The sequence below is a fragment of the Ranitomeya imitator genome, chromosome 6 (assembly GCF_032444005.1).
Source record: "Ranitomeya imitator isolate aRanImi1 chromosome 6, aRanImi1.pri, whole genome shotgun sequence".
NCBI lineage: Eukaryota > Metazoa > Chordata > Amphibia > Anura > Dendrobatidae > Ranitomeya > Ranitomeya imitator.
Window position 1 is genome coordinate 103,031,493 of NC_091287.1, and position 13,967 is coordinate 103,045,459.

General features: G+C 46.4%; 1 protein-coding gene across 1 annotated transcript in view; it reads left to right on the forward strand.

Annotated features, from left to right (window-relative positions):
- The first annotated feature begins 9,933 nt into the window (after nucleotides 1-9,933).
- Nucleotides 9,934-13,967, forward strand: part of KAT2B (lysine acetyltransferase 2B) — a 129,414-nt gene continuing 125,380 nt past the window's right edge. Inside the window, exon 1 of the mRNA XM_069729976.1 lies at nucleotides 9,934-10,488. Within this exon, the coding sequence (XP_069586077.1) occupies nucleotides 10,243-10,488 (246 nt within the window). The 5' untranslated portion in view covers nucleotides 9,934-10,242. The remainder of the gene's footprint in view (nucleotides 10,489-13,967) is intronic.

Genomic DNA, 13,967 nt, shown 5'->3' on the forward strand with positions numbered 1-13,967 from the left:
GCCAGAAATGAGACTAGTCCAGTTCTGCCTCCAGCGCCAAAGCATTCCAGAGAAGAATATAAATGAGACAACTAGCCCTCTATAGTGATATTCTTGTGCTGATAATACAGTGACTTTATTGAAATTACAACTCACATCTCAGAAAATGATACATTGTTAGAATCAGATTCTCAGCCCCTAAATCATGCTGTGATTAGATAAATGTGTGTCAGAACTATGATGAATATTTATTAAAAAAACAGGTATAGATGTCCAACAATACAGACAAAAGGACAAATTAGTGGGTGAGCCAGTGAAGGAGCCCCAATAGAACAATGGCACCAATACTTATATGGCATAACAAAATACAAAAGTATTACCTGTACAGGTATTTAAGACATACAAAAGTCACATAATATAAAGCTCAAAGTGCCTACCGAACACCCAACATGCGTTTCCCAATGCTTAATCAGGGTATTTTGTGGGACTGTGGGCTAGGTATTTAAAGTGCCAGCGACCAATCAGCATATACATAAAGCAATATATGAGTAAGAGTATAATAGTTACCTCACGTATAATGGAGACACACATGATCTACCACAGATGACAGTGTGGCACCCCAGGAGTTCAGGTACCACAGTAGTGCTGCCTTCCTCTCAGAGAGGGAAGTGCTATGCCTGGAAACAAGAGGGATCCCTTTGGCAGGTTATCCCACACACAACACATTCTGACTCTAGGCCAGGAGAGGGAGCTCAAAACCTGGTTTTAGGGGAACTTCTCTGGTTTTAGGGGAACATCCTGGACTGGAGGAGGAGTCAGTTCAGTCTGGAGTAGACAGCAACGAGTGAGGAGCAGAGGATAGAGGGCTGAAAGAGGCTGTGAGTGGACCTCCTGTGAGCCAGAGTGCAGAAACCGGGCACCGTGATCATAGCCCATAGGACTATACGTAAACTGCCCGTACAACACCTGTGGTACAGCAGCACTCTGGAGCCTGGATTCACCATGCAGAGACCCCAGAAGGAACGGCTCAAGCTGCCTTCCATACAGGTACTGTCCCAGGACAGTAAAGAACTAGGACCTTGTTAGGACACTTCAGATAGCAAGGAAATAATAGTGAGCGCAAAGTGGAAGGCTCCTAACCTGACCTGCCAAGGGTATTTCTACTTGTTTCCAGGCTGTCTGGACTCCTTTTGTACCTGTGGCCGGTACTCTGGACTTTGGCCTACTACCACCAGTAAACCAGGTAAAGCCTTTACAACTCTGTGTCCTCCACTTATTCGTCGGCATACATCATCCTTGCCACACACCGTGGGAGCCCTGGTGACCCCGCTTCAACTGTGGGAAGCGTTACCATCTTGCTGCAACAACATCACCCCAGAGGACCCCTTTAAGCAGCGTCAGTCACTATTAACCGAGAATCACAGGTAGCGTCATGAACAATAGACTTTATCCACAATTCCTCTAAAAAGACCATTCTCCCTTTTATTGGGCGCCCAGGGCCAGGGACCGGATCGCAGCCACCATGACATCCCCTTTAAGACCAGACCCGGAACCAAGTACCCCAAGGCCCAGGCGGGCGACTCAACTTGGCGTCACGAGCAGGATCTATTGTGAGACTATTGGACTGAGACATTGCACCAAAACTGCCATTGCCATGCCGCGTGGAGCGTGAGGAGAAGAAGGGGCGTACCTTCGTGGGTTGAGCGATCAAAAAGAGCGCCAAGAGTAAGCTGGTGCTGTGTTGCGAAAGAAGCCACAAGTGAGGACATGGTACAGCAGAGCCAGAAGTGGAGACGCCGGGTAGCAACACCGCAAGTGAGGATGTCGCGCAACGGAGCTGTGAGTGAGGACATGGACTGAGGACCGGGAGAGGCGCCTGTCCGTGCAGAGGAGGAACCGCTGTGGACCACGTCTGACCCAGGAGGGGAATTGGCGACGGATGCAGTCGCAGGCCCAGAGATGCCCCAAGACCTCGGGGTGGATGCAGTCGCCAGCCCCATGGTACCCCAGTTCCCGGTGCAGATGCACCTGCAGGCCCAATACTGCCACCAGACCCCGCAGCTTCTACCAGCTGGCCGGATCAACCTGCAGCTACAGTGCCCATCATGCCGCTGTCCATGCCCTTTATTCCTGGAGCGGCCTGGCTTCCACAATATTCTGGGGAGTCCCATACAATAAGTGACTTTAAGGAGAGGCTCTGCAGCCGATTTGAGATACACCCCCTGACAGAGCATCAGAAGGTCAACATTCTGACTAGACAATTGATAGGCACAGCCCTAAGAGAAGTGAAATCCTAGCCAAACATGGTAAAAGGAACTGTGCAGCAGATATTTGCCAGACTTAAAACCACCCTTTACACCCACACCGCTGCAGAAATCAAAATGAAGTTTTTTGGGTGCAAGCAAAGAACACAGGATAGCATATGGGACTATGCCCTTAACCTGCAAGAGGCACTATGGGCCATCAAACAGGTTGACCCTAATAGCGTACAGGACGGAGATAAACTCTTAAAGGAACAGTTCATTGAGGGTCTCCTGTCCAGCACTCACAGGACACAGCTGCGCATCCTGGCCTTGCAAAACCCTGACCTGGACTTTGCGCAATTTAATGACAGAGCCATCCGGGTGCTGCACGAACCTCAGCCGAGCCGCAAAGTGCCCCCTAGACGTCCAGCCAGGGCCGGACTGGCCATCTAGCAATTCTGGTAAATGCCAGAAGGACCTGTCTGGTCATGGGCTGCCTTGTCTGCATTGTTGTTAACAGAATCGGTGTTCTCCAGACATTCACACTGTTAAGAGTTGTGACGGAGCACAACGTTGCTGACTCCATCACTTACCCCAGCAGGCCACAGGTATCTTTAGAAATATTGGACTTGTAGTAAATCTTCCTTTCCTCCATTCAGGGTAATATTAGTAATATATCCCATCTAGTCATTGGGGACAGGGACAACGTGGGCCTGTGTGATTTCAAATGCCAGGGTGAATTTCAGTCCCAGGCTGTACCTGGCGTTAAAGGACAGCGTCAGAATGGGTGACATATCCTGGGCCCCATCCTGGTATAAGAGACATATATACCAGGATGGGGATATACCAGGCTGGGGTCCAGGATAAGGGACATACTGTATATAACAGGATAGGGGATATACAGCTCTGGCAAAAATTAAGAGACCATTGCAAAATTTTCAGTTTGTCTGCAAAAAAAAAAAAGTTCATAATCCTTTAGAAACAACAATACTAATGTTTTAACTCAGGGAGAGTTCAGAAATCAATATTTTGTGGAATAACCATGATTTTTAATCACAGCTTTCATGCGTCTTGGCATGCTTTCCACCAGTCTTTCACACTGCTTTTGGGTGACCTTATGCCACTCCTGGTACTAAAATGTAAGCAGTTCTTCTTTGCTTGATGGCTTGTGACTATCCATCTTCCTCTTGATTACATTCCAGAGGTTTTCCTTTGACCATTTCTTATCACAAGATGGCAGGGGCAAGGGGATGACACACGGAAAAGGAACCTAGAAACAGGAGAACAGGTAGTAACGGGAAGAATGAGGGTACTGGGAAGCAGGAAACAGGGGCCTAAGTACTGGTACAGAGAGATACTCAATAATCAGGCGCCTCCACTATGGGAGAGTGGCCTGAAATACCTGTCAGCGTGGCTCCATTGGCTTCCGGGTCCACGAGGCCGACAGCGCAGGAGGAGCCCGCCGCAATCCCGGTCCAGCAGCACGTCGGAACGCAGGAGCGAGTAGGTGAGTAGCGGGGGGCCAGGTGGTAATAGACCTAACACATATATACCAGGATGGGGGATATATGTATACCAGGATGGGGACCAGAATAAGGGACATATATACCAGAATGGGGGATTTATATATCAGGGTAGTGCCAGGATGAGGGACATAGATACCAGTGTGGAGGGCATATATATATATGTCAGGATGGGGGATATATATACCAGGATGGAGGACGTATATATATTTACCAGGATGGGGCCAGGATGCAGGACATATATACCACATTGGAGAATATATATATATATATTAAACAGGATGCGTGGGAGGGGAGCAAATGACGAATTGGGAGTTGGGATGGTGAGAGCAAATGATGAAGTGAGGGTGGGGTGGGAAGAGCAAATGATGATTTGAGGGTGGAGGACAATAAATGATGATGAATTGGGGTGGGGAGAGTAAATGATGATGAATAGAGAATGGGGGTGGGAGAGAGAGATGATATGGTATAATGAATTGGAAAAGAAGGGTGCATGTAAATATAATGAATCAGGGAAGCCGGAGGTACAGAGTGGGGGGCATTGAGAATGCAGGAGTGCGACTGGTAATGAATTGGGGAAAAGAGTACAGATGTTAATTTATATATTTATTGGTTGGGAAAGTGGTTGTGTATAGTTAGTAAAGGCACAGTGGTGGATTGCAATGAAATTATAATTTATTTATTTAATTATAATAAAATTATATATTAATGCTGGGTGCACGTCTGTATTCAGTTGCGAAGTGTAGAAGTGCTCTAGATATCTGTGTGTTATTTTATGCAGAGATAAGTCCTGGCTGGAAGAAGCGATTGGCAGTCTGCACTGGATGAAGGTGAAAAGTAAAGATGAAGGACTTAAACTAAAGACGTCACTCAGTCAGTGCATTATCTGTACACTGACACTATATTATGTGTACAGAGCTCCTGTGTATAATGGCACTGGTAATCACTGTATTACCTGTACACTGACACTATATATACAGAGCTCCTGTGTATAATGTCATTGGTGATCTCTATATTATCTGAACACTGACACTATATACAGAGCTCCTGTGTATAACAACACTGTGGATCCTTGTATTACATGTACACTGACACTATATACAGAGCTCGTGTGTATAATGTCACTGGTGATCACTGTATTACCTGTACACTATACACATAGCTCCTGTGTATAAAGGCAGTGGTAATCACTGCATTAATGGTACACTGACACTATATACAGATCTCCTGTGTATAATATCACTGGTAATCACTGTATTAACAGTACACTGACACTATACACAGAGCTCCTGTTTATGTCACTGGTGATCACTGTATTACCTGTACACTGACACTATACACAGAGCTCCTGTGTATAATGTCACTGGTGATCCCTGTAATACCTGTACACTATATACAGAGCTCCTGTGTATCATGGCACTGGTAATCACTGTATTACCTGTACACTGACACTTGATACAGAGCTCCTGTGTATAATGTCACCAGTGATCACTGTATTACCTGTACACTATTCACTATATACAGAGCTCCTCTGTATAATGGCATTGGTGATCACTGTATTAACGGTACACTGACACTATATACAGAACTCCTGTGTATGTCACTGGTGATCCCTGTATTACCTGTACACTAAACACTATATGCAGAGCTCCTACGTTTGATGTCACTCGTGATCACTGTATTACCTGTACACTTACAGTATACACTGTATACTATGTACAGAGCTCCTGTGTATAATAGCACTTATGGTAATATTAGTATTGTGATTTTTATCATTTTATTTGTATTATTAATCAGTATTGTAGTATTTGGTCACTATGTGGTGGTAATATGTGGTCTGGTCATGGTGTGATGGTATTTGTCCTTTCTATGTGGAATTATTCATTCACTATGTTGTGGTACTATATGCTCTGGTCATAGTGTGACAATATTTGTCCTTTGTGTGTGGTATTATTGGTCATTTTAAAAAATGTATGTGGCACATTCCCTTTACGGAAAAATAAATAAAAATATACCTAAGAAGAGTATTGGATATTTTAACCCCTTCACCCCCGGAGCTTTTTCCGCTTTTTCATTTTTGTTTTTTGCTCCCCTCCTTCCCAGAGCCATAACTTTTTTATTTTTCCGTCAATATGGCCATGTGAGGGCTTATTTTTTGCGGGACGAGATGTACTTTTGAACGATACCATTGATTTTACCATGCCATGTAACAGAAAACGGGAAAAAAATTCCAAGTGTGATGAAATTGCAAAAAAAGTGCAATCTCACACTTGTTTTTTGTTTGGCTTTTTTGCTAGGTTCACTAAGTGCTAAAACTAACCTGCCATTATGATTCTCCAGGTCATTATGAGTTCATAGACACCAAACATGTCTAGGTTATTTTATATCTAAGTGGTGAAAAAATTTTCCAAATTTTGCTAAAAAAAAAAAAAAAAAAATTGCGCGATTTTCCGATACCCGTAGCGTCTCCAATTTTCGTGATCTGGGGTCAGGTGAGGGCTTATTTTTTGCGTGCCAAGCTGGCGTTTTTAATGATACCATTTTGGTGTAGATACGTTCTTTTGATCGCCCGTTATTGCATTTTAATGCAATGTTGCGGCGACCAAAAAAACGTAATTTTGGCGTTTTGATTTTTTTTCTCGCTACGTCATTTAGCGGTCAGGTTAATCCTTTGTTTTTATTGATAGATCGGGCGATTCTGAACGCGGCGATAACAAATATGTGTATGTTTGATTTTTTTTTAATTGTTTTATTTTGATTGGGGCGAAAGGGGGGTGATTTGAACTTTTATATATTTTTTATTTTTTTTATATTTTTAATCACTTTTTTTTTTTAATTTTAGCATGCTTCAATAGCCTCCATGGGAGGCTAGAAGCATGCATAACTCGATCGGCTCTGCTACATAGAGGTGAAGTACAGATCACCTCTATGTAGCAGAAATGCAGGGTTGCTTTGAACGCCGACCACAGGGTGGCGCTCAAAGCAATCGGCCATCAACAACCATAGAGGTCTCAAGGAGACCTCTGGTTGTTATGGCGATGCACTGCTGACCCCCGATCATGTGACGGGGGTCAGCAGTGCGAGCACCTCCGGCCGCGCGGCCGGGAGCGCTAGTTAAATGCCGCTGTCAGAGCTTGACGGCGGCATTTAACTAGTTAATGAGCGCGGGCGGATCGCGATTCTGCTCGCGCTCATTGCGCGCACATGTCAGCTGTACAAAACAGCTGACATGTCGCGGCTTTGAGATGGGCTCACCGCCGGAGCCCACCTCAAAGCAGGGGATCTGCCATCTGACGTACTATTCCGTCAGCTGGCAGAAAGGGGTTAAGACACGTTTAATAGGTCAGACTAGAATAGGGCGCTGCCAAAAGAGTCTAACTTGTCTTGGTGGCGGCTTAACAAATCTTTTGGCCAAAACAAAAGCTGCTGACTATGTTTGTGATATGGTGTTCTTTGGGAACTGTTAGGCCGGCGTCACACTAGGCGTATGAAAATATGGTCCGTTTTTTACGGCCGTAATACGCAGAAATGTTATATATATATATATAATATGTATATATATATATATATATATATATATATATATATATATATACTGTATTTATATTTAATTCAGCGCTAGATAGCAGAAAAGCCGGTAATTCAGTTGCCGGCTTTTCCTATCTCCTTCACAAACCCGACATGATATGAGACATGGTTACATACAGCAAACCATCTCATATCCCTTCTTTTATTACATATTCCTCTTTACTAATGTAAGAAGTGTCTTGGTGTCAAATTTGGGGGCTTTGCTATTAAATTAAAGGGTTAAATCGCAGAAAAAATTGGTGGAGAAAATTGCGCGGGAGCCCACGCCAGAGTGGGAAAGCCAGTGACTGAGGGCAGATATTAATAGCCTAGAGAGGGACCATGGTTATTGGCCCCCCTGGCTAAAAACATCTACCCCCAGCCACCCCAGAAAAGGCACATCTGTAAGATGCGCCTATTCTGGCACTTAGCCTCTCTCTTCCCACTCCCGAGTAGCGGTGGGATATGGGGTAATGAAGGGTTAATGTCACCTTGCTATTGTAAGGTGACATTAAGCCAGGTTAATAAAGGAGAGGCGTCAATTATGACACCTATCCATTATTAATCCTATAGTACGAAATGGTTAATAAAACACACACACAATATTAAAAAGTATTTTAATGAAATAAAGACACATGGTGTTTTAATATTTTATTATACTCTTAATCCACCTGAAGACCCTTGTCACCTGGAATAAAGTTAAAAAAAACAAACAACAATATTCCATACCTTCCGTCGTTCAGTCTTGTCCCATGCTGTAAATCCATGAATGGAATACAGGGGAATGTACTGTAGTTACCTCGAGTCGCGGTGATGCGCCCTCTGATGGATGAACTCATATGAACTCGAGCCTGGGAACTTTTCAGAATATTTTCCCAGGCTCGAGTTCATATGAGTTCATCCAGCAGAGGGCGCATCACCGCGACTCGAGGTAACTACAGTACATTCCCTTGCATTCCATTCATTCACCAAGTTTTACAGTCAGGAGCACAGCTGCATTAGCAGAGCTCCTGGGTGTAAAATGATTTAACCTCTTCAGATGGATTTACAGCGTGGGACAAGACTGTCACACGCATGGTCTGTGTGTAATCTGTATTTTTCTCGCCCCCATTGACTTATTGGCGGATTTTTTGCGCAATACGCTGACAAACGCAGCATGCTGCGATTTTCTACGGCCGTACAAGACCGTATAATACGGATACGTAACATACGGCAGATAGGAGCTGTGCCATAGAGAATCATTGTACCGTATGCAATCCGTATTTTCTGCGCCTCTCATACGTCCGTAAAACTCGCTAGTGTGAGGCCGGCTTTAATGTGTGATTGGTGAGGATGTGGTGCAGAAGTGGAGCTTTTCCCAAGAGAGGGTGGTGGGACTGTTTAAGGTTTGAGGGGTGGAGGCAGAGCCTGTGTGGAGTTTCAAGGGGTCCTGAAAATGTTTCCAGTATGGGGCCCTTAAATTCCTGGTGGCAGAGCTGGATGACACTGGAGGTCCCTTCCAACTGTAACATTCTATGATACTCTAAGCGTATCTAATCACAGCACGCGATACACTTAATGTATCTAACCCCAGCTTGTGATGCAGCGAGCCGCACCAACTAACAGAATCTGAGCTGCCGTCCGTCCTTGGTGACACTGTCTATTTGTCAGTATCACTGGCAGTCACCAACAAAATGGCTCCTTTCTGTGATCCTAAACTTCATCCTGTCTTTTTTTGCAAACACCCAGAATGGGCGGGGAGCAGTTACATCACGCCCACATTTACTGCAGTCGTAATATGAGCTAGTTGTACACTAAGTTTTCATTGTATATTTACTTCATTTTTTACTTCATTAACCCCTTCATTACCTTGGGATTTTCCGTTTTTCCGTGTTCGTTTTTCGCTCCCCTCCTTCCCAGAGCCGTAACTTTTTTTATTTTTCCATCAATATGGCCATGTGAGGGCTTATTTTTTGCGGGACGAGTTTTACTTTTGAACGACTTCATTGGAGACGCTACGGGTATCGGATAATGGCGCAATTTTTTCTTTTTTTTTAGCAAAGTTTAGATTTTTTTTTCACCACTTAGATAAAAAAAGAACCTAGACATATTTGGTGTCTATGAACTCGTAATGACCTGGAGAATCATAACGGCAGGTCAGCTTTGGCATTTCGTGAACGTAGCAAAAAAGCCAAACAAAAAACAAGTGTGGGATTGCACTTTTTTTGCAATTTCAGCGCACTTGGAATTTTTTTCCCGTTTTCTAGTACACGACATGGTAAAACCAGTGGTGTCACGCAAAAATACAACTCGTCTCGCAAAAAATAAGCCCTCACATGGCCGTATTGACGGAAAAATAAAAAAGTTATGGCTCTGGGAAGGAGGGGAGCGAAAAACGAAAATGCAAAACTGAGAAAAGCTCTTGGGGTTAAGGGGTTAATGGACATGGAAAATACGGCAGTGTGAACAAGCCCTTACTCCTGTTAGATGTCTCTTGTGTCAGACAATAATGTATCAGTGGACACAGTGGCTGAGGATGGATGGAAGACAGAGGGTGACTGTAGAGAACTCATCCCTACCTCTGAAGTGCATGTCCACTGCTGAGCATAGCGCCCCCTAGTTTAGCATTATCGGTTACATTCGATACAATGATGATGTCGGCCTCTCCAGGTTACAGAAGAAGCCGGCCCCGGCCATGACTGATCACTGCACACAGCGCAGCCGCCGGCGCGACCTGACAGCAGCAGCGATGGAAGTGGACAGCAGCACCAAGGAGGGAGGACTGGGAAGAAGAAGGAGGAGGAGGAGAGAGGCAGGGGAGGCGGTGATGTGCTCCTGCTGCCTCCCTGCTGGGGGATCGGCTGCAGATCTCGTCACCTCGCCCAGGGATCTGTGCACCGGAGGAGGGTTGGGGGCATTCTTCTCCCCGGGCAGGCTCCAGGGCTCCTGCAATGTCCGAGGCGGCTGCAGACGGAGGCTCGGTGGTGGGCAGTGTGGCGCCCCAAGACTCTCCGGCCGTGGTGGTTGCAGCAGCAGCGGCTACGGTTGCAGCCGGAGGAGCAGCCCGGGGAGCGGAGAGTCCGACTGTGGGAGGTGCTGGAGCTGCACCGCTAAAAATCGCTGCTAAAAAGGGGCAGCACCGCTCAGCCCCCCGGGCCAAGAAACTGGAGAAACTCGGAGTGTACTCCGCCTGCAAGGTAACGTGTGAGGAGGAGTATGTGACAGTGACAACACTGTGAGGAGGAGTGTGTGACGGTGACAACACTGTGAGGAGGAGTGTGTGACGGTGACAACACTGTGAGGAGGAGTGTGTGACGGTGACAACACTGTGAAGAGGAGTGTGTGACGGTGACAACAGTAAGGAGGAGTGTGTGGCGGTGACAACACTGAGGAGGAGTGTGTGACGGTGACAACAGTAAGGAGGAGTGAGTGATGGTGACAACACTGAGGAGGAGTGTGTGACAGTGACTACTGTAAGGAGGAGTGTGTGACGATGACAACACTGTGAGGAGGAGTGTGTGACGGTGACAACAGTAAAGATAGTGTGTGACAGTGACAACACCGTGAGGAGGAGTGTGTGACAGTGACAACAGTAAGGAGGAGTGTGTGACGGTGACAACACTGTGAGGAGTGTGTGATGGTGATCACAGTAAGGAGTGTGTGAGGGTGACAACACTTTGAGGACTATTGTGTGGCACTGACAACAGTAAGGAGTGTGTGACAGTAACAACACTGAGGAGGAGTGTATGACGGTGACAACAGTAAGGATAGTGTGTGACAGTGACAACACTGTGATGAGGAGTGTGTGACAGTGACAACAGTAAGGAGGAGTGTGTGACCGTGACAACACTGTGAGGATGAGTGTGTGATGGTGACAACAGTAAGGAGGAGTGTGTGAGGGTCACAATACTGTGAGGAGGAGTGTGTGGCAGTGACAACAGTAAGGAGTGTGTGAGGGTGGCAACACTATGAGGAGGAGTGTGTGACAGTGACAACTGTAAGGAGAAGTGTGTGACTGTGACAACACTGAGGAGGATTGTGTGACGGTGACAACAGTAAGGAGGAGTGTGTGATGGTGACAACACTGAGGAGGAGTGTGTGACAGTGACTACACTGAGGAGGAGTGTATGATAGTGAAAACACAGAGGAGTATATGACAGTGACAACACTAAGGAGGAGTGTATGATAGTGACAACACTGTGAGGAGGATTGTGTGACAGTGACAACACTAAGGAGGAGTGTATGATAGTGACAACATTGTGAGGAGGAGTGTGTGATAGTGACAACACTGAGGAGGAGTGTGTTATGGTTACAACAGTAAAGAGCAGCGTGTGATAGCGACAACAGTAAGGAGGAGTGTGCTATGGTGATAACACTGTGAGGAGTGTGTGACAGTGACAACAGTAAGGAGGAGTGTGTGACGGTGACAACACTGTGAGGAGGAGTGTGTGATCGTGACCACAGTAAGGAGTGTGTGAGGGTGACAACACTTTGAGGACTATTGTGTGGCAGTGACAACAGTAAGAAGTGTGTGACAGTAACAACACTGTGAGGAGGAGTGTGTGACGGTGACAACAGTAAGGATAGTGTGTGACAGTGACAACACTGTGAGGAGGAGTGTGTGACGGTGACAACACTGAGTAGGAGTGTGTGGTGGTGACAACAGTAAGGAGGAGTGTGTGATGGTGACAGCACTGAGGAGGAGTGTGTGACGGTGACAACACTGTGAGGAGCAGTGTGTGACGGTGACAACTCTGTGAGGAGGAGTGAGTGACGGTGACAACAGTAAGGATAGTGTGTGACAGTGACAACAGTAAGGAGGAGTGTGTGACGGTGACAACAGTAAGGAGGAGTGTGTGATGGTGACAACACTGAGGAGGAGTGTGTGACGGTGACAACACTGAGGAGCAGTGTGACGGTGACAACACTGAGGAGGAGTGAGTGACGGTGACAACACTGTGAGGAGGAGTATGTGACAGTGACAACAGTAAGGAGGAGTGTGTGGCGGTGACAACAGTAAGGAGGAGTGTGTGATGGTGACAACACGGATTGTGTGACGGTGACAACAGTAAGGAGGAGTGTGTGGTGGTGACAACAGTAAGGAGGAGTTTGTGATGGTAACAACACTGTGAGGAGCAGTGTGTGACGGTGACAACACTGTGAGGAGGAGTGTGTGACGGTGACAACAGTAAAGATAGTGTGTGACAGTGACAACACTGTGAGGAGGAGTGTGTGACATTGAAAACAGTAAGGAGGAGTATGTGACAGTGACAACACTGTGAGGACGAGTGTGTGCCAGTGACAACAGTAAGGAGTGTGTGAGAGTAACAACACTGTGAGGAGGAGTGTGTGACGGTGACAACAGTAGGGATAGTGTGTGACAGTGACAACACTGTGAGGAGTGTGTGACAGTGACAACAGTAAGGAGGAGTGTGTGACGATGACAACACTGTGGAGGAGTGTGTGATCGTGACCACAGTAAGGAGTGTGTGAGGGTGACAACACTTTGAGGACTATTGTGTGGCAGTGACAACAGTAAGGAGTGTGTGACAGTAACAACACTGTGAGGAGGAGTGTGTGACGGTGACAACAGTAAGGATAGTGTGTGACAGTGACAACACTGTGAGGAGGAGTGTGTGACGGTGACAACACTGAGTAGGAGTGTGTGGTGGTGACAACAGTAAGGAGGAGTGTGTGATGGTGACAGCACTGAGGAGGAGTGTGTGACGGTGACAACACTGTGAGGAGCAGTGTGTGACGGTAACAACTCTGTGAGGAGGAGTGAGTGACGGTGACAACAGTAAGGATAGTGTGTGACAGTGACAACAGTAAGGAGGAGTGTGTGACGGTGACAACAGTAAGGAGGAGTGTGTGGCGGTGACAACAGTAAGGAGGAGTGTGTGATGGTGACAACACTGAGGAGGAGTGTGTGACGGTGACAACACTGAGGAGCAGTGTGACGGTGACAACACTGTGAGGAGGAGTGAGTGACGGTGACAACACTGTGAGGAGGAGTATGTGACAGTGACAACAGTAAGGAGGAGTGTGTGGCGGTGACAACAGTAAGGAGGAGTGTGTGATGGTGACAACACGGATTGTGTGACTGTGAAAACAGTAAGGAGGAGTGTGTGGCGGTGACAACAGTAAGGAGGAGTTTGTGATGGTGACAACACTGTGAGGAGCAGTGTGTGACGGTGACAACACTGTGAGGAGGAGTGTGTGACGGTGACAACAGTAAAGATAGTGTGTGACAGTGACAACACTGTGAGGAGGAGTGTGTGACATTGAAAACAGTAAGGAGGAGTATGTGACAGTGACAACACTGTGAGGACGAGTGTGTGCCAGTGACAACAGTAAGGAGTGTGTGAGAGTAACAACACTGTGAGGAGGAGTGTGTGACGGTGACAACAGTAGGGATAGTGTGTGACAGTGACAACACTGAAGAGGAGTGTGTGACAGTGACAACAGTAAGGAGGAGTGTGTGACGGTGACAACACTGTGAGGAGTGTGTGATGGTGACCACAGTAAGGAGTGTGTGAGGGTGACAACACTTTGAGGACTATTGTGTGGCAGTGACAACAGTAAGGAGTGTGTGACAGTAACAACACTGTGAGGAGGAATGTGTGATGGTGACAACAGTAAGGATAGTGTGTGACAGTGACAACACTGTGAGGAG